General features: G+C 41.2%; 1 protein-coding gene across 13 annotated transcripts in view; it reads right to left on the reverse strand.

The window, feature by feature from the left end:
- The window catches only part of rapgef6 (Rap guanine nucleotide exchange factor (GEF) 6), a 126,914-nt gene that overhangs the window by 16,890 nt on the left and 91,730 nt on the right, over positions 1 to 18,294 (reverse strand). For 6 of the 13 annotated variants that reach the window (XM_042339849.1, XM_007901279.2, XM_007901277.2 and 3 more), the window contains 10 exons: positions 16,522 to 16,679; positions 14,352 to 14,366; positions 11,576 to 11,816; positions 10,642 to 11,025; positions 10,134 to 10,345; positions 8,714 to 8,837; positions 5,779 to 5,802; positions 4,576 to 4,799; positions 2,205 to 2,390; positions 932 to 1,084 (listed from right to left, as the gene is read on the reverse strand). In XM_042339849.1, the coding sequence (XP_042195783.1) occupies positions 932 to 1,084; positions 2,205 to 2,390; positions 4,576 to 4,799; positions 5,779 to 5,802; positions 8,714 to 8,837; positions 10,134 to 10,345; positions 10,642 to 11,025; positions 11,576 to 11,816; positions 14,352 to 14,366; positions 16,522 to 16,679 (1,721 nt within the window). The remainder of the gene's footprint in view (positions 1 to 931; positions 1,085 to 2,204; positions 2,391 to 4,575; positions 4,800 to 5,778; positions 5,803 to 8,713; positions 8,838 to 10,133; positions 10,346 to 10,641; positions 11,026 to 11,575; positions 11,817 to 14,351; positions 14,367 to 16,521; positions 16,680 to 18,294) is intronic. The other 7 variants (XM_007901283.2, XM_007901276.2, XM_042339850.1 and 4 more) reach the window with 3 other exon arrangements.

Genomic DNA, 18,294 nt, shown 5'->3' on the forward strand with positions numbered 1-18,294 from the left:
AAGGATACAAGTTCCAGCCCCACTCCAGGCCTCAATTTATAACAACTCCTGTGCAGTAATGAGGAAGTGCTGCCAGTTTTGCAACATAATGTAATTGCATTTTTGGGATTCCAACATCAAATAAACATAACTTTAACAAGACAAATGTTACCGACTCTGTGGTTCGATTGTTAGGTGTCGAAATAAAAACATTTTTTTTTCAAATTTCATTTTTCGAAACAAAAACTTATGGCCGCGGTGTAGTAATAATAATAATCCCTGCATTTTATATAATAATAATCCTTGCATTTGATATAGCGCTTTTCACGTCTTCTAGACGTCCCAAAGCGCTTCACAGAATATACTGTAACGTGAATTGACTGTATATTTGTGGGCGAACGCGGCAGCCAATTGCGCACAGCAATGTCCCACAGTCGTAGATTGAAAATGACCAATTTATTATTGTGTTTTGTTTTGGAGGGATTATTATTAGGCGTGAGGAGTAAGGAAACTTGCCCAAGGTTTCACCCTCTGCCTGGAATTGAACTCAGGTCTCTCGCTTGCAAAGCGAGTGCTCTAACCACTGAGCTACAGGACTCCTTCTCATGTCTTCGAGACGTCTCAAAACACTTCAGAGAATATACTGCAAAATGAATTGACTGTATATTCTGTGGGCGAAACACGGCAGTCAATTGAGCACAGCAGCGTCCCACAAACAGTGGTGGATTGAGTAACCAATTTACTAGTATTATCTTTTTTTACCCCCAGAAAAGCGATTTGGCAAGCGACTAACAACCGGGTTTCTACTTACTGCTGGGTAAACAGAGACGTATGGAGTAAGGAAACTTGCCCAACATTTCACCCTGCCGGGAATCGAACCTGGGTCTCTCGCTAACCAATGAATCGGGAGCCTATAGTGCTCTAGGAATGGAATGACACGGTGGAACATTACCTTTTCGGGGAGAACTCTGAGGAGACACGGGAGGTGTGGAGAGTTGCGATGATGCTGTTGACATGGCATCTTCTGCATTTTTTTTACATGTGTCTGTTGGTATGTCCTCAGACAAGGCCAGATTCTTCTTTGTAGACTGTGGGGAATTGGAGCCTGAGGAAACACAATTAATACGGGGCTATTTATTTTAATGGTCCTGTTCCATCCCTGTTGTTCCGTCCCCATCCATTTATATCATCTCCCCCAATTTCGGATGTGCAGTGATGTGATCAAAGCACTCCGGGACACTACCCTGGGTGAAGGGCACTGAATAAATGCACGTTGTCGATCAGTGTCATAACAATGCAAACAATCCAGTAACCTTTGCTATAAAGTTGGTAGAGATTATATGCACCCCAACTACTGCCTTATAACAGGATCCAGTGTAAATCAGAAAGATAACGCAACCCTGCTGAGAAACAGGAGATGGTCGGGTTTGGTTAAGACGACTTTCAAAAGGAAGCTCAGTTCTACATGGAAGTACAGGGTGTATTCTTTTACCCCATCCTGAGATTAAGCCTGTGCTATAGCGAGAACCTCCGTGTGCGTTTGTATCTGCCTGGCTCGGACGGCTCACGTCTTACCCTTGATACCCGGTGACCAGTTCGTACAGAAGTCTTTTGTGAGACACTTTGTCAGCTCTACATTTGTGCAGTGATACGAGGTTTTGTTTTATTGACACAAAGGTGTACTGTATCAAGTTGTCTATACAATGGAATATGACAGACTTCAAAATAGATTTGTAGATTAGATCTGCATTGAGCTGCCCCACCACCTGATGGCAGTATATGCTCAGTGCCTTGACACTAATCAGGAAAATTATTGACCAAATTATTCTTTTTTTTTGAAGGGATTATTACCCTTGGAAAAGCGATCCGCCAATCGACTAACAACCGACTAACTTACTGCTAGGCAAACAGAGGCGTGTGGAGTAAGGAAATTTGCCCAACGTTTTGTCCTGCCAGGAATCGACTCCAGGTGATTGCATCAACTGAATACTACATATGTATTAGTGGGTTGCAATTCACACATACATCTGAACAGAGAGTAAAACGTAGTTGTGTAAATCTCAGATTTAAAGAGACACTTGCCTATTTCAGAATCAGCATTTTGGGTAAAAATCCTAAATTATACTGTGCTTAATTCACTGCCTCTGTACCTGGAAGTCGTGGGATTCACACACCGGATCTAAAAGTATTGATCATCAGACAGAGCACAAAAGGGAAACAATTACCAACTGCAGGGAGTTCCTTGACTTGCGATTTCTTGCGGGATGGGTATAAAGCCACCGTTGGCACCTGCAAGACTTGGCTTATCCGTTGCTGTGGTTGGTGCTTTCCTTGATGACAAGGTGACCTCATAGTTACTGGAGACATATCTGAACCTTTATACGATCGCCTCTCTCCAAAATTCTTGCTCACTGCAATAACAAAAACAGATATCAGCAACTTTCCACGTGAAAGAAGAAGGATGTGAGGAGATGCAAACTCAACTGATTTAGCAATACAGCCCAGCATCCTGTTTGCACACTGTTTCGACATAGTTAGCAACAGGTCAGCAAACACCCATAGATCTTTTTCAGCTTCTCCCTTGGCAAGTTCAATCCCATTTCATGGAGTACTTGGGTTTCCTATTCTTGGATCCTATATGCAGCACCTTGCATTTATCAGTATTAAACTTCATTTGCCAGCTATCAGCCCATGTGCCTGCACGATCAAACTCTCTTTGTGAGACTTTGTTCGCCTCCTCTGATTCCACGGTTCTCTCCAACTTGGGTGTCAGGTGCAAATGTAACCATCTTACACTGGGTCTATGAATCCAGGCCATTAGTATATACGAGCAACAGAAGGGGTACAATACAAACCCCTTGGGACAGCCCGCTTTGATATGTCTCTCGATTTTGACCTTCTCCCCTTACAAAGACCCTCTGCTTCCTTCCCTTCAGACAATTCTGAACCCATGCTCGTGATGGATTCCTTGATTCCCAGTGAGCAGTTCACAAAGAAGTCTTTTATGAGATACTTTGTCAGCACTACATTTGTGCAGTGATACGAGGTTTTGTTTTATTGACACAAAGATGTACTATATCAAGTTGTCTATGAAACAGAATACTGTAAGACTTCAAAATAGATTTGTGGAATAGATCTGCATTGAGCTGCCCCACCACCTGATGGCACTATATGCTCAGTGCCTTGACACTAACCAGGAAAATTAATACCGTAATGCCACCTGGCAGAAGATAAATACCTGGAATGATTGCTTCTCCCTTCATCATCTGTGAATGGGCCAATCAATAACACTGGAAGTTTATCCAATTGGATGTCCCTGCTCAGATTTATAACCCCCGGGTGATTACACTTGCAGCGTTTATAAGCAGCTTGTATCAATACGATTCTGATATACTTGGAAGTGATGTTTTACTCTCTCTCTCTCTCTCACTCCCCAGCACAGTCGCTCAATCCACGGCTGTGAGAGGATGTAGATGCTGGTGGACAAACTCTTCGGTAATGATGACAAAGGATCAAAACGAAGGACTTCTGAATTTCTTCCCAACCCCGCCCACTACCACCACCAAAAAAAAAATAGGCTTGGTTACAATACACCGTTTAAAATGATTCATCGCATCTTAATCTAGTCTGCAAGGAACGCCAGTTTAGCGTTAACCTGGCGACTGGGCATTGTGCCAACAATTTGCAAACAATTCCCATTGCTTCTAAGAAGGTGATATAAATTTCAGTCTGGGTTCATACGTTATTCGCATAAAATAATGAATTGACGGGAGAGGAAGAGATGCCACGCGAACGTGCGGCGACTGTCACACACAGGATTTTGGCGATGCCAAATCCTAAGGGCAAATCCCATATATGTGGTCAACAACGGCAAATTTAATGCTGCTATAACATCCCCCAGCCCTTGTTTTCCCAAATATTTTCCAGCAGGAAATTAAATAAGACTGATTTAAATGATGCAAAAGAGCTTTTTTTTTTAAAAATCACTGAATAGTGGAGAGGTTTCCTCCGAGCTATTTGCAAAGACTAGGATAAAGCAGTGAAGTGGGTTCGTGGCAACCAGGGGAAGCAGCTGCAGGGAGGGAGGGCTCCTGCCTACACTGACCTGACACTGAGCAACCTGGAGGCAGAGTCAGCTTCAGAGTTGGCATGTCTATTGCCAAAGCCCCTCACACGAGGTCCTGAATTAAGCAGCTGGTGCTGAGTAAGACTAGTATGTAGCATTGGACACTGGCCTCGAGAACATGGAGTTCTTGGTACCTGCCACCCACCTAGTGAGAGCTCAAACCCGTAATTGGCAGAGGTCAAATCACCAACTACACACTATTCTCCTGGGAGGGGGGAAGCAGGATGTATCCCTCCAGCGAGAAAGTCCACATTACATTGCAATAATATCTCGAGAATTTTATATATACATATATACACGCAAAGGTGGAATGCATGGAATGCTGTTTGTTTTGGATACTCTTGTTAATAAAACATATTGATGGATTTCTGCATGAGTTCAGATATCCAGATGATCACAATAATCACTAAATATATATAACTGGTGTATCGCGCACAATTAAAAAAAAAGTTTGCTAATGATGCACTCACGTGTACTGTAGGCGGTCTCACACTGCAGTGACATTACTTGGATTTTCTCTTCGTCAGTCTCCACGTTTAGGTTCGAGAGATACTGCTTTACTTTCCGAGCCATCTGTGCATCCTCATAGAGCTTCTTAGCATTGAGTAAGGAGCTGCGTCTTACTCTCTTCTTGTGCCCTCCGACTTGCACTGAATCCAGCACATTGGAGTTGGTGCTGCCCTGACTCAAAGACCTGCCCACAAGGATGAGAAGAAATCAAGATGCAACTAGGTTTCAATAGGAAGAGGAAAATGTACATGCAGGTGGGTGGGGGGGAAAGAGGAGAGTTAATGCTGCCGTTGTCACATTCCGCATGCCCTTGTTAATAACAGAGAGAGAGGGGGAGAGAAAAGAAAAAAAAACAGAATAAAGAACACCATTGTGCCAGAGGAGCAACTCGGAGCTGGGTACCTGTGAAAGGTCATCTAACAAATTTCTCTTGATTTCCCTTTCCCCTCACCACAACCACCTTCCCCCACTCACACACACACACACACACACAGTGCAATACAATATTGCATTCCAGTTAACGTTTTCACTTTGATTTAGATGATGCATCATTATTTGAAAGTGTTTTATTTGGGCAAATTAAAGACTGTGCTTTGGTGCCAGACCTTAGTGGTACAAAGTGGGTTTCGGAACAAGAGTCCCCTTTTTATTGGGATAAAGTAGATCAGCTTTTCTCCACAGCTGCCTGCGCTCAATAACTGGATGCCTAGAATGGGAATGTGCCCCTTTCTCAGCACTAGCGTCCTTAATAATCACAATAACCTCAGAGAAGCACTACATGTCATTTTCCCTATTCCTCATAAATCCATCCACCAAGGCACATCAACGACAGTTTCTATAGTTACCCATGTTCTGCCTTTGAGACGTCTCAACGACGTGATAAGGCGCTATGTCAACTGTAAGGATTATTATTATTATTGCTCTTGTATCTTTCTGTAAGTTTTTTTTTAAATCAAAATGCATGCAATTGTTTGATGTATGCACAATTTACTTGATGCAAGTAGAGAAATGTACTTTGCAAACACAAGATCGGTCGGTGCTGGGCAAGGAGAGGGAAAGTAGGTTAATTGTGACATGCTGTGCTTTACAGGGCAGGCAATTGTGAGGAAGATGCAAAGTTGTTATGTAACCAAGACCTGAACACCTGTGCACAGACTACTTACCCCAAACTCCTCCATCTCTTCTTCCTGTAAGTGAGAGCCATGAAAATTGAAGCATGTGTTCAGAAAGAGAGGCAGAAAAGATAAACCAGTTCAGAGAGGAGGACAATGAGGTAAAGAGTGCAGTACACGGTAACAGGGAGCTGGGGGAAAGAGTACCACTGCTAGTCACAACATCATACTCTTGCAAAGCTTGTAGTTTGATTACTGGGTAATCTGCTTCCACCGAGTGCTGAGAATTAATGCAAATACTGTTTGTGCCATGTTTATGCCACGGTGGGGGGATCTAAGAGAAGTTAGGAGGAACTACTTCACACAGAGGGCAGTGAGAATGCGGAACTCGCTGCCTGAAGCAATGGTTGAATCAGATAGTGTTGATGCATTTAAGAGGAAGTTTGACCTTCACATGAGGGAGAGGGGAAGAGAAGGCTGTGCGAAGGAGTAAGGAATGCGTGGAGACATGCATGGAGTATAAACACCAGCACAGACAGGTTGGGCTGGGTGGCTTATTTCCATCTGGCACAGGCTAAATCATCAGGTCTTTGGTGATTCCCTTACTGCAGAATTGTTAAACCTTATTCCAGTTTCCTTTTATTTACCATTATTTCCATTTTTCTCAACCGAGCCTAATCAGCAAAGGATTCAAAAGCTGTTTTTCACCTGAATGCTGCTGCTCAGTTTAATGAAGAAATCTTACATTTAAATTCCTTCAAACTATCCTTTATCTGATTTGAAGTCAACGCGTCAGTTTGTGTGGACTTAAATAAGTTTAAGGAGATGTTTAGAGACCCTGCAGTAAGTTCAATGAGAATTTTCACGAAACTTAAACAAGTATTTATATTGGGCTTGTATTGAGCCTGGCACAACACAAATGAAGTACAGACCTACTGGCAAATTGATGACAAGTGTGTGGTCTTGCAACAGATCTGTGTTGTGGCTAGAACTGGTGTTATTTTTTCCCCATTGCTCCTTATGGAAGACTGGAACATGTCAAAACCTGGGAAATATAGAACTAAGGTGGGAAATTTTGTGCTGGATACTGAGTGTGAGATCAGAAAACTGCCTTTGATTCAGTACAAATCAGGGTTCAAAATCTCACTCAAAAAGAGACGAGGATGGCTTGTGTAGCAATAGACATTTATCAGAAAACACTAAATCCGGTAGACTCTGTTCGTGTGTGCACTGAGGCACTGCTGTTAATGAAATAGTTAAAACTGCAGTTTGCCAATGTGCCTGATAAACTTCCCACTGCTTGTCCAGCTGGGGCTACTCTACCCATTAGGCTTTTGGCTTGTAAAGCTAACAGAAATTGAGTGGAACATATCTCTGGCCACAGTTTGCCCCTCTAAATGTGGCTGATGAGCTGGGCTGTCTAATCTGCTATCAATAGTACCTCGGAGTATTGCAATCCTAGCTGCCTCAGGAATCAGACTACTAAGACCACAAGAAAGGATAAACTCGATTCCAATATTCCTCATCAACCAGGAGCCAGGCCCACAAGATCAGAAGATTTGTCTGAATGAAAAAGGCCCTGAGGCCCATCGGATCTCACGCCTCCAGAGTCCAGAACACTATCCAGAAGACCATGCATTATCAGTAATGCACAGTCGTATCAGTCGAGACTGTAACATTTAATATGATTTACGCAAAGTCTGAGTTGCAGGCAAACCGTACAAGTCACATAAAATCCGATGTAATCAATAATCTACATTGTGCAAGTGTAATTCAGTGCGAATGGTAAGTGCCCACGCGATAGTTCGCCACAGCAGCTGGTTAAGGGTCTTGACCCGCACAAGCAACGGAATCGCATTGAATCGCGCGAAATGAAGTTCTTCTGCGTATTTGATTGACGGATCAAGACTACGTTTCCCGGGATTCAATGCAGCCGGTAAATTCGCATGCGTCGACAGGTCAGGCTGTCATTTCCCGCGATTTAATGCAGCCGGTTAAGTGAGGGAGTAATGGAGGATAGGGGAGTGACATTACGAGTTAGGAGATAATTAACAAGAGAGTGCAAAGAAATCTACATGGTTTTGTTGAATGGGACTCAAGTGAATGTATGACTTAGGCGATTATATGATTTATATAAAGATAAAATTTATGCGAGTTTTACTGTATTAGATGTCATTTGCCAGTTACCAGCCCATGTGCATACTCTATTAAACTCTCTTTACTGTCTCCTGATTCCACAATCTCCTCCAAATAGGCAGTAATTTTATCCGTCTTACATTGGTTTTACCAATCCAGGTCATTAATATATTCGAAGAAAAAGAAAAGGTCCTAGTACAGACCCCTAAGACACCCCGCTTAATACCTCTCCTCAGTTTTATCTAACTACCCGAGCAAAGACCCTTTGCTTCTCTTCAGGTAATTCTCTATCGAAATCCATGTCTTGGCCTGAGACCACGTAACCATAGTTTGTGAAGGAGTCTTTGGACGTCTATGTATACATCATATGGTTTTCCACTGTCAATTTGAGCTGTCCCCTCCTTAACAAAAAGGGTCTATAGTTGCCAGGTTTAGTTTCATCCCCCTTTTTGAATATAGGAACAACATCTGCCAGTCGGTTGGAACCTCTCCAGTCCTGATAGACAGCACAAATCTCCTGCCTTGTCTGCTGAAGTATCCAGGGGCACAGTTTATCCATCCCAGGGGATTTGCTGATTTTAAGACTCTTGAGGCTATCTAGAATCTCAGACTCACTTATGTTAAAGTCCTGGAGATATTAGTAGGTCAACAAATTTGAAACACCAAACATGCTTCATTAATAAGAGGATTCATGCACAAGTTATTGCAAAACTATAGGGACCTGTAAAATCAATTTCAGGATTTTGTAGGGGACAATTTTTGAGGTTATCAAGTAGATAATACCCACACCAAAAACATTCACGCCTCACCCATCAAGTCTAAAATATCCTGTCTTTTTTCAGTTACTAACCTGTGTCGGAACATAATCGCCGGATCCATGTTCACTGATGTCATTCGGACAACATGTCGAATCTCTTTAGCAATCATCCGCAGTTTCTCAAAGTTTGCCAAACCTTCCACCTTGGAATCATTTCCTAAGAAATTAAATGTAAGAAAATCGAATGACGCCTTGCTTTATAGCAGAGTCTCCATTGTACCCAGAATATGCAACACAGAAGACAACTCTCAGGGTCAGTGTTGTGAATGTTAAAGGCTGTCAGGGTCAATGTTTTAAATGATCAAACTCAAAATTTCAGAAAGTGGATTTCAGTAAAATTCATGTTTAACTGTAAAAAAAATGGACAGGGCTCTGCCATCTTTTGCTAAAAATAAATGTCAGGACATATATAAGGCTAAATGCTCACAGCATTTTTCTGAAAGGTTACCGTCTCATTGAAGGTTTTAAAATCCAGTTGAGGACAGACATAGCATGAAGACATTTAAATTATTCATAGACAAGACTTTTTAAAAACTGTATTTTTTTTACATTTTCAATGAAGGAGATCATGTGATCAAATCCTTTCAACTTGCTAATCTTTACACTACCAACACGACATTGTAAAGCGGATTCAAAACGTAAGGGTATGTTGAAGCTGGAGCATTTTATGTTCACAAAATGATTTTAGAGGCAGGAGGATGTCTCAAAACGTCCTCCTGATGTGAAAGGCGCTATACAAATGTAATTTTGTTGTTGTTCACAGAACTTACTCTAAAGTGTAGCCAATGTGCATTTTGTAGGTGATCATGACAGCCAATTTCTGCACTGCAATGTCTCATAAATAGCCATGAAGTGAATGACCAATTTTATCTGAGGGATTGTTGGCCCAGACACGGGAAGGAACTCCCTTCCCTTTGAATAGTGCTATGAGCAGGGAGATCGAAAGCACGGTCGAAGAGGAGGGTTTTGCGTGGGTTTTGAAGGTGGCGAGGGAGGGGGCGAGACGGAGGGACTGCGGGATGGAAATCCATAGGGTGGGTGCAGAGTGGCGGAAGACCTGTCTGCTGATAGTGGGGCGAGCAAGGCAGGCTATGTGCCTGCTGCGCGGAGGGAGCGAACAGAGGGTTAGGAGGTCGGGGAGGTAGTGGGGCGCAAGACCATGGAGGGCTTTGAAGGTGAGGAACAGGATCTTGAACTGTATCCTCTGCGTGATGGGAAGCCAGTGTAGTCGGGCGAGGATGGGAGTGATAAGGTTGCGGAGCCTAGTGCGGGAGAGGACATGGGCTGCAGAGTTCTGGATGATCTGCAGCCTGTGGAGGAAGGATTTGGGGATGCCAACAAGCATAGTCAGCCTCGATGTAATGAAGACATGTATGAGGGTTTCGGCGGCCTGTGGTCTAAATCCGATGAATTTTCTGCAGGAATAAGCACATACTTTTTAATAATGAAATACCTTCGTGCAAAAAAGTGAGGTCTTTTTTGACTACAGGGAACAGTGGAATGATTGGTGGCTGAAGACTCTGGCTGCTGAGTACGTTTCGATATTTTGCCATATTTCGAGAAGGGTCAAAGAGATCTTGAAGGTCCCGAAGTAGCTTCTCATACTTGTTGGGTAGTTTTTCCCAAGTGCCTCTAAGGCGTGCAACTGGCGCAAGGTTTAGGCCACTGAAAAAGGAAGATAATGACATTTAGTATATATATATTATATATATGACAAGTGATTTAAAATAAAAATGCTTTTAATTAATCATTCCTTTAGAAAAGAAGAAAAGAAAATACACATCTTTATACTGACTACATATAGCAGTTATACAAGAGCAAATTGATTTTTCCAGACCACATTGCATTCTAGCTAAAAAAGCAATCCACATTTGACAGAACAGATTTGAGGTTCACACCTCATAACAAAAGTCTGAATCAAACTAAACGGAATCAAATCAGTAGGGACTGTTAAATCCTACCTGATGATTGCAAACATGGAGTTGAAGTTCTTGCACTCTCGACAGTGCAGGGCAACTTTGACGAAATGTTTAATTATCTTCATCCTTTTCAACTGAATAACTTCCTTCAGAATCTCAGTAGCCACCCAAAAGGTCTCCTGATTGATGATGTCCTCAAACTGCTTGAGGTGAGCATTTCCAGATTTTGACTCTCGCTTGAACAGGTCATCTATATACTCAGTGGGCTCTATGTTACGGAACAATTCAAAATCTCGCATAGAGAGTTGAGTGGCTACTTCAATGGTGCTGAGCTGTAGCAAAGTTATCTGACTTTCCCGCAACAGCTCCTGGGCATCTTCATCTGAGCAAAGAGTCTCTGTCTCCATATTGTTCTTCAGATAATACCTGAGTGAACAAAATAGTATGATTTTAAAACATTTATCTTTATTACATAAGAGTCTAAATGAATCTTTGGGCACCATATGTATAGCTTTAAGTTTAAGCAATGCAGACGAGAAAATCACATCCTGGATTTTTGTGCTGATCCTGGCTGATACAGGAATAATAATAATAATAATCCTTGCATTTGTTATCGCTCAGCAGGGTTCCACGGTGACTGTGTGTCACAATGAGAAAAATGGTGACTTGCATGAGGTACCAGGAGGTTCCCAGCACACATAGAATTGCACCCAACAAGTGAGTGTTCAGCAAAAGAGAGAAAAGTGTGAGGTGCACAGAGGGCTTAAAATAACTAACATGGGAAAAGTGTATAATAATAATAATCGTTGTATTTGATGTAGCGCCTTATCAACGTCTCGAAGCACATCACGGAATATACTGTACAATGAACTGACTGTATATTTTATGGACAAAATGCTTTTTAAATAATAGTATGTTTGTGATAGCAATTATGAAATTAAAGACATCTATAGATATGCTAATGATGCCTTCTCACCTGCCATTGAGTTGGATCCGGTCAGCCAGCTTTGAGAGCTGATCAGGAAGTCGCCTTTGCTTAATGACACCTTCAGAGCTGATGGAAACCTCACACAGAGAGTAGGTCTCAGGGGGTGCAGTCAAACCAAATTCATGGATGGAATGGGTTACCACCTCTTTCGCAGTGGTATCCTTGCTTATAATGATGTAACAGCTTTGCTGATCTGCCTTGAAAACTCGGATGACTTGATCAGGTATGTCTGGTCAAAAAAAGGATTATTACATATGCATCCGAACACAGTGACTATACTGTCCTTGTCTGAAGGGAAAATTAAGTGAATATTTAGTGGTAAAGTTTATGAACATCACTCCATTTCAGATTGATTTCCTAATCTACAATAATTAAATGCTGGTATTTATTAGAAAATCACTCATAGGTGAAGCAACAGCTGGTGCAGCACACTTTTCTATATCTTTTATACTCCAGAAAATAGTGTCAATGTCTCTGGTCAGCGATGACACAATGTAAATCAAGATTGATTTCTGGACTGTGCTGACTTAGCAGAAGCAGGGAAGTGGCAGAGCAATAATTGGCATTTGCATTACCTGGCCGAGGTAATCAGAGCTCCTGCTACTGATAAAAATAATCCTTGCATTCGATATTGAGTCCTTATCACGTCTTTGAGACGTCTCAAAGCTCTGCACAGAATATACTGTAAAGTGAATTGACTATATTTTGTGGGGGAAACACGACAGTCAATTGCACACAGCAGCGTCCCACAAACAGTCATGGATTGAATGCCCAAATGCAGTGACCCTCTTGCTAGAAGAATGTGTACATCACATCAATAACATGTTTGGACTTGGCTGTGATACAACTATGAATATCAGAGGGCGCGCAGATTCCACAGAATCATACATCATCTGTAGCCAGTGCAGATGTGAAAACTGTCAAGAACAAAAGGAAAGCTTGGAATCTGGTTAGTACTTTTCTAGATAATAATAATAATAAATAATTATTATTTAAAATAAATAATAATTTTCTAGATTTTTTACACTCTAGAAAATAATGTCGATATCTTTGATCAGCTACAGTACTTTTCCAATGGGCGTATGACTCAGGGGAAATTAATTGTGAATACATCATTTTCATGTTGCGTTACACAAAAAATTAACAGATTTTGCGAAGGTGACATAATTTGCATTTGGCAAACTAATTAAATGATTTATTTAGTTTAATTAATTGAACTAATTAGAAGATTTACTCAGCACTCTATTAACAGGGCAGCTATTTAAAAACCCAGACAACTGTTTAACAAAAATCCGAATCATAACAAATCAATTAGCTCCTGCTCCTAAACCATCATTGGTAATGATGCCCTTCCAAAAGGAATTCCCCACCTCACGGCAATAATGGAATCTGCTACCAACAGCTCAAAGAAAAGCGAGAGAATTGGGGGATTGTGAAGCTGAATGACGTGCGTTTAACTGAAGGCTAACAGTAAATGCCAGCCTCTTAATAGATTACAGGAAACCTCACGTAAGTTGTATCAGTTGGGACCATACATTTAATATGACTTATGTAAAGTAGGAGTTAAGTGAAACATGAAATGTAGCTCAGTGGTTAGAGCACTCGCCTTGCAAGCGAGACACTTGGGTTCATTTCCAGGCAGAGGGCGAAACCTTGGGCAAGTTTCCTTACTCCACACAGAGCCTAATAATAATTTCTCCAAAACAAAACAATAATAAGTTGGTCATTTTCAATCCACGACTGTTTGTGGGACACTGCTGTGCGCAATTGGCTGCCGCGTTTCGCCCACAAATATACATTTTACAGCATATTCTGTGAAGCGCTTTGAGACGTCTAGAAGACGTGAAAAGTGCTATATCAAATGCAAGGATTATTATTACTGTATCATATATGTAAAGTTATGTATAAGTCGAATTTTATAAGACTTACACATAACAAATACACAAGTATAGTAATGGCTGTCAATTATTTTGACTGAGAAGCATCATAACTCTGCCTGCAGACCGTTGAAATCACTGACAAGCCACCCAGGGATGTTCTGCCAGCTGGGTCTTAATTCCAAATTCAGATAATTTCTGCACTCCATTGCAGTCACACTTGAACATTTCTTAACAAATCCCAAGTACTTCTCACATGAGTTTTCACTTAACGTCTGATTGATCAGAAAAACGAGTCATGTTTTTCATCCCACAAGGGAAAACCCAAATTAATGGCCCTATATTAAGCCAGCATTGTCACCTATGATACACTCACTGCCTTTCATACATTTGATTTGATACATTTTCCTACCTTTTCCACAAATTTATGTTTTAACCGTGTTGGGGACAGAATTGAGAGTACTATGAGACAGGACTAAGAAGCTGAATTAATGCAACACATTAAAGTGATGAGAATGCTGAAGCAACTTAGGCTAACAGTGATCTTTACTGATGCAAGTACAGTGCATTTACGCCATTGAGCATAACAACTTATCAGTCAGGACTGTGCAATCACCCTTGGCAATGGAGCTGAGATCTAGAATTGGAGTTCAGATCTCAGCATGGGATCAGAAGGGAAGAAGCCAAACCTTCTAATGACTACAACATGCATTCATCCTCCAATGCAATGTACCAGCACAAACTACAGTGTTTTTTAATCTGTTTCTATAAAACCCAAGCAAATGCAAAACCACATCATGATAATTTGAAGCGTCATTATGCAGACAGAAGTCCAGTTGCACATGCAATATAGGAATAGACATACTGAGGGAATGATGCATACTCACTATAAAAGCCAGCAGCTGAGGTGGCAATGGTAAAAGTGGGAAGAAGGAAGAACAGATAAAAAGGAAATTACACAAGTTGTAGAGTATTTTTGAGAACGCATTCAAGAAATAGTCAACATAAGTAGGTCAACTTTTAAAAATTGTAATCACACCAAGAGTCTAAGCAATTGTTCATTGTGATTTGAAACAAAGCCATTGCAATAAATTAAGTGGGGTCTCCTTGGAGCTAAACTGGAATGTAGGAATCGAGCCAGCCCTCTGTGGGGGTCTTGGTAGTCCGTTTTCTGAGCCAGGTGGGTCTGCAGTATTCCAGAGCACTGCTGATGACAGCACAGCCGCCTGGCAGATCAGCAGGACCTGGAAGGGCAAACCAGTCACTGTGGGTAGGGAGGCATCCTACTCAGCTCCTGTTAACCCTGCAAGCCAAAGGCCTAACGGGTAAGGTGGTTCTAGCTGGACAAACTAAACTATAGAAAGAATAACTTCTTAAAAACAAAAAAAACTTATTAGATTTGAAACAATTACAATTTACTGAATGGGCAACTATGTGGAAAATTATGCGGAACATAATTAGGGCTCTGAATTCTTAGCTTTTTAATTTCACAGGATTCCTTCCAATTTTTGATTCAATATAAGAACACAAGGGATTCAATTTTAGAACTACAACTTTAAAAAAAAATTGGCACATTAGTTCTACCAGTTATGTAGTTACATTTCTAATGTTATTTTGAAAAAATCTAATTATGTGGCGCTCATTTTTTGGCTCAACGAAGAGAAGATCAGGTAAAATGCCAGGGAGGCCACAAGCCTCATTTATTTGGGGCTGAGTGTGGCCCACGGAATCCAATCCAAATCTCATTAAAAGCAGAAAAATCACAAGTTTTAAGAAAACTGCACATTTTAAAATCTGAATTTCTCAGGAGAAAACAATGAAACTTAAGGAGAATAATATTTTTAAATAAATTTCACAGTGAAATTAAAAATAAACCCTGCAGATTCAATTAAAGGAAATCTATTTTTAAAAAATTAAATATTTTAATTTATTAAAATGTCCTCCTTTGCTGATACTCTGAATGGCTTTTTACAGTGTTAACATCATGGGATGGAACTCATTTTTTTCTAACACAAGGCAACTGAATGAACAGTTCGACACGAAAAGATGACAGAATCATCATTTCAGAAGTATGAAGTATATTGATGATGACCAACTATGAATGCAACACATATATAAAACACATACTAGGCAACAGTACATAACAAATTATCATACTTTTGCATGTTGTGGATTTAGGAATCTTTTCAAGAAAATATGCATCTTGCCACAAATTTCTTACAAATTCTACAATTCATGTCCTATAGTGTTACTTTTCTCTGATTTGCAACACTTTTAAATGTTTAACTGCAACCAATATTTAACACACCAACTTTCCACACTGTAAAGCTTATGTTTCTCTAATCGTCCCTCTTTGCACTTGGGATAAATCTTCTTTTTAGACAACATGGTGACCAAACTGAGCAAAATACTAAATTGTTATATTATTATTATAAAGGTGTTCTGATCATCACATTGCATAGCCTCAGCAACGACGACAAAATTACATTTGTATAGCGCCTTTCACGTCAGGAGGACGTCCCAAGGCAATCAGCAAAAATTAAGTAGCCTCATATTGCACTATTGTACCAACTTATTATATTGAGCTATTACCTTTTCAGTCTCTGGACTAGAAAGTGAACTGCAAAACCTCCAGGTTCCATTCTAAACCTCCCTGTTCAAAATCAATTCACTTTTTCTACCTATCCTTTACATTTAAGTGTGTTAGAATTTAATATGCCCATTTTCATAACTGATCTAAATCCTTTTGCTGTTATCTACTTTCTGGTGCTTCCCCTGGTTTGTGCAGCAAGCAGATTTGATCAGAGTATTGTCCTTAGCTGCAACCCTGAAGATATTTTTCCCAAATGCATGCAGAATAATCTTGTGTTTCAAACGCGGATTTGGGGGGGGGGGGGGGGGAGTCTGGTCTATTTAGGTGGATGTGGGAGAGGGTGGGGGTTGGGCCAGCACACTTATTTTACTAGTTCACATTTTAGAGCTTTGTCAAGTGGAAGCCAAACATCTCCCCAAAATATATACCTATTGAATGGCATTTCCTTAGGTGTTTTTTTTTACCTGTTGGATTTGTGAAATCAAGCATGCTGGTAGCAGGTTGCAACAGGTCAGGGCTACTTGATGAGAGTGTTCCAGGGAAAGGCATTATGGCAACACTGTGCCTTAACTGTCTTGTTCCAACGAAACTATCGTCTTGCGATTGACTCACTCCGGCATCGCTGTAGGTCATTTAAGAAAACAGGTCATTGATGTCAGCATATTTTTAATGTCATATTTTTAACGTCACATTTTTAATCAACTCAGCTAAGATAGCTCAGGAAGACTTGCCTCAAATAAGATACCCGAGGCAAGTCTGCAACGTTCTAGTTCGTCGGCTATCAGAAAAGATCGATGAAATATGAATCGGAATTTGATAAAGCAACGTGTACTTCAAAATGAGCTGATTCTCGTATTATCGCAAAAAGCAGGTCAACAAATTAACAGTTGTGAAGCAGCCGATCCTGCTATACGTCCACATTCCTCTGCCCACATTTTAGCTTTGCAGGTTTCACATGCAAGTAGGTGCTGAGTGGACTCAAGGTTTATGGCTGGGTGTGGGAGAGGGTGGGCGGCAAGCACAATTATTTTACTAGTTCACATTTTAGAGCTTTGTCAAGTGAAAGCCAAACATCTCCCCAAAATATATACCTATTGAATGGCATTTCCTTATCCTGCCCAGAATCACATTTCAGGGAATACAGCCAGAGCCCCTAGAAACTTGCACACACGGCTTTTAGGAAATTAAATTTCTTACCAAAATAGTCCCCTGTATGGGTTATGCAATCACAGAGAGAAGAGATAATTTAATACAATGAGATGAACTACATTAACAACAGTAAAGCATGATAACTGAGGACAAGAACTCATTATGAAGCAAACAAGAAAAGGGGAAATTTGTCTTTCTCGTCTTTCTGCATAAATGCATTATATATTTAATGTAGTAAAAATGATTGATAATCGTAAGGCTGATGCGACACAATGCAGTGTGAGCCCGTATTCTCACACAGCTGGGTCAAGGGGAGGCCAAACAGCTCCGTAGGGAGAGAAAACAGAGTGGCGGCAATCATGTCTAAGCCATCATTGCACACCACTTGCTCGCTGGATTTCAGAGTAGCACAGGCAGAGGCCTGGTCACAGATCACCCATCTGTGCTCATTGCAAGGAAGAGAGATTTCTTTTGACAACAACTGGGATGAGTAAAGAATAGCTATAACTTAATTGGTTCCAGGGAACAAACTGCTAGGATATGACATGAGCCCCACGGATTATGATATTATCTAAACCTGAACATGAAAACGAAGCCGTAACAACAACAAATTACATTGTATAGCAGCTTTCACATCAGGGCGTCCCAAGGCGTGTGGTCAGTCAAGGGTTTGCAACTGAGCTGGGGGTTGAAATCAACAGGGGTGTAGAGGGAGGGTGACCAAAGGCACGGTCAATGAGGGAGGTCTTGAGGCGGGCTTTGAAAGGGGCAAGGCAGAGGGATTCCGGGATGGAGTTCTATTTGATAGGGCCAGAAAAGCTGAAGGCCCGACTGCCAATGGTGGGGCAGGCAGGGCGGTGGACATGGAACAGGCCATTGCTCCCTGGAGAGGTTGGTACGGTGTGAATAGGTCGCAGAGGTACGGAGGAGCACGACCCTGGAGGTCTTTAAAAGTGAGGACGAGCATTTTAAACTCCATCATCCGGCGGACGGGGAGCCAGGAAAGGATGGTGGCGATGGGTTCACAGAGCTCGGTGTGGGAGAGGATAGCGACTGTTATCTTTAGAAAGATATACTATAGTCTCAAT

The sequence above is a fragment of the Callorhinchus milii genome, unplaced genomic scaffold (assembly GCF_018977255.1).
Source record: "Callorhinchus milii isolate IMCB2004 unplaced genomic scaffold, IMCB_Cmil_1.0 Scaffold13, whole genome shotgun sequence".
In the NCBI taxonomy this organism is placed as follows: domain Eukaryota; kingdom Metazoa; phylum Chordata; class Chondrichthyes; order Chimaeriformes; family Callorhinchidae; genus Callorhinchus; species Callorhinchus milii.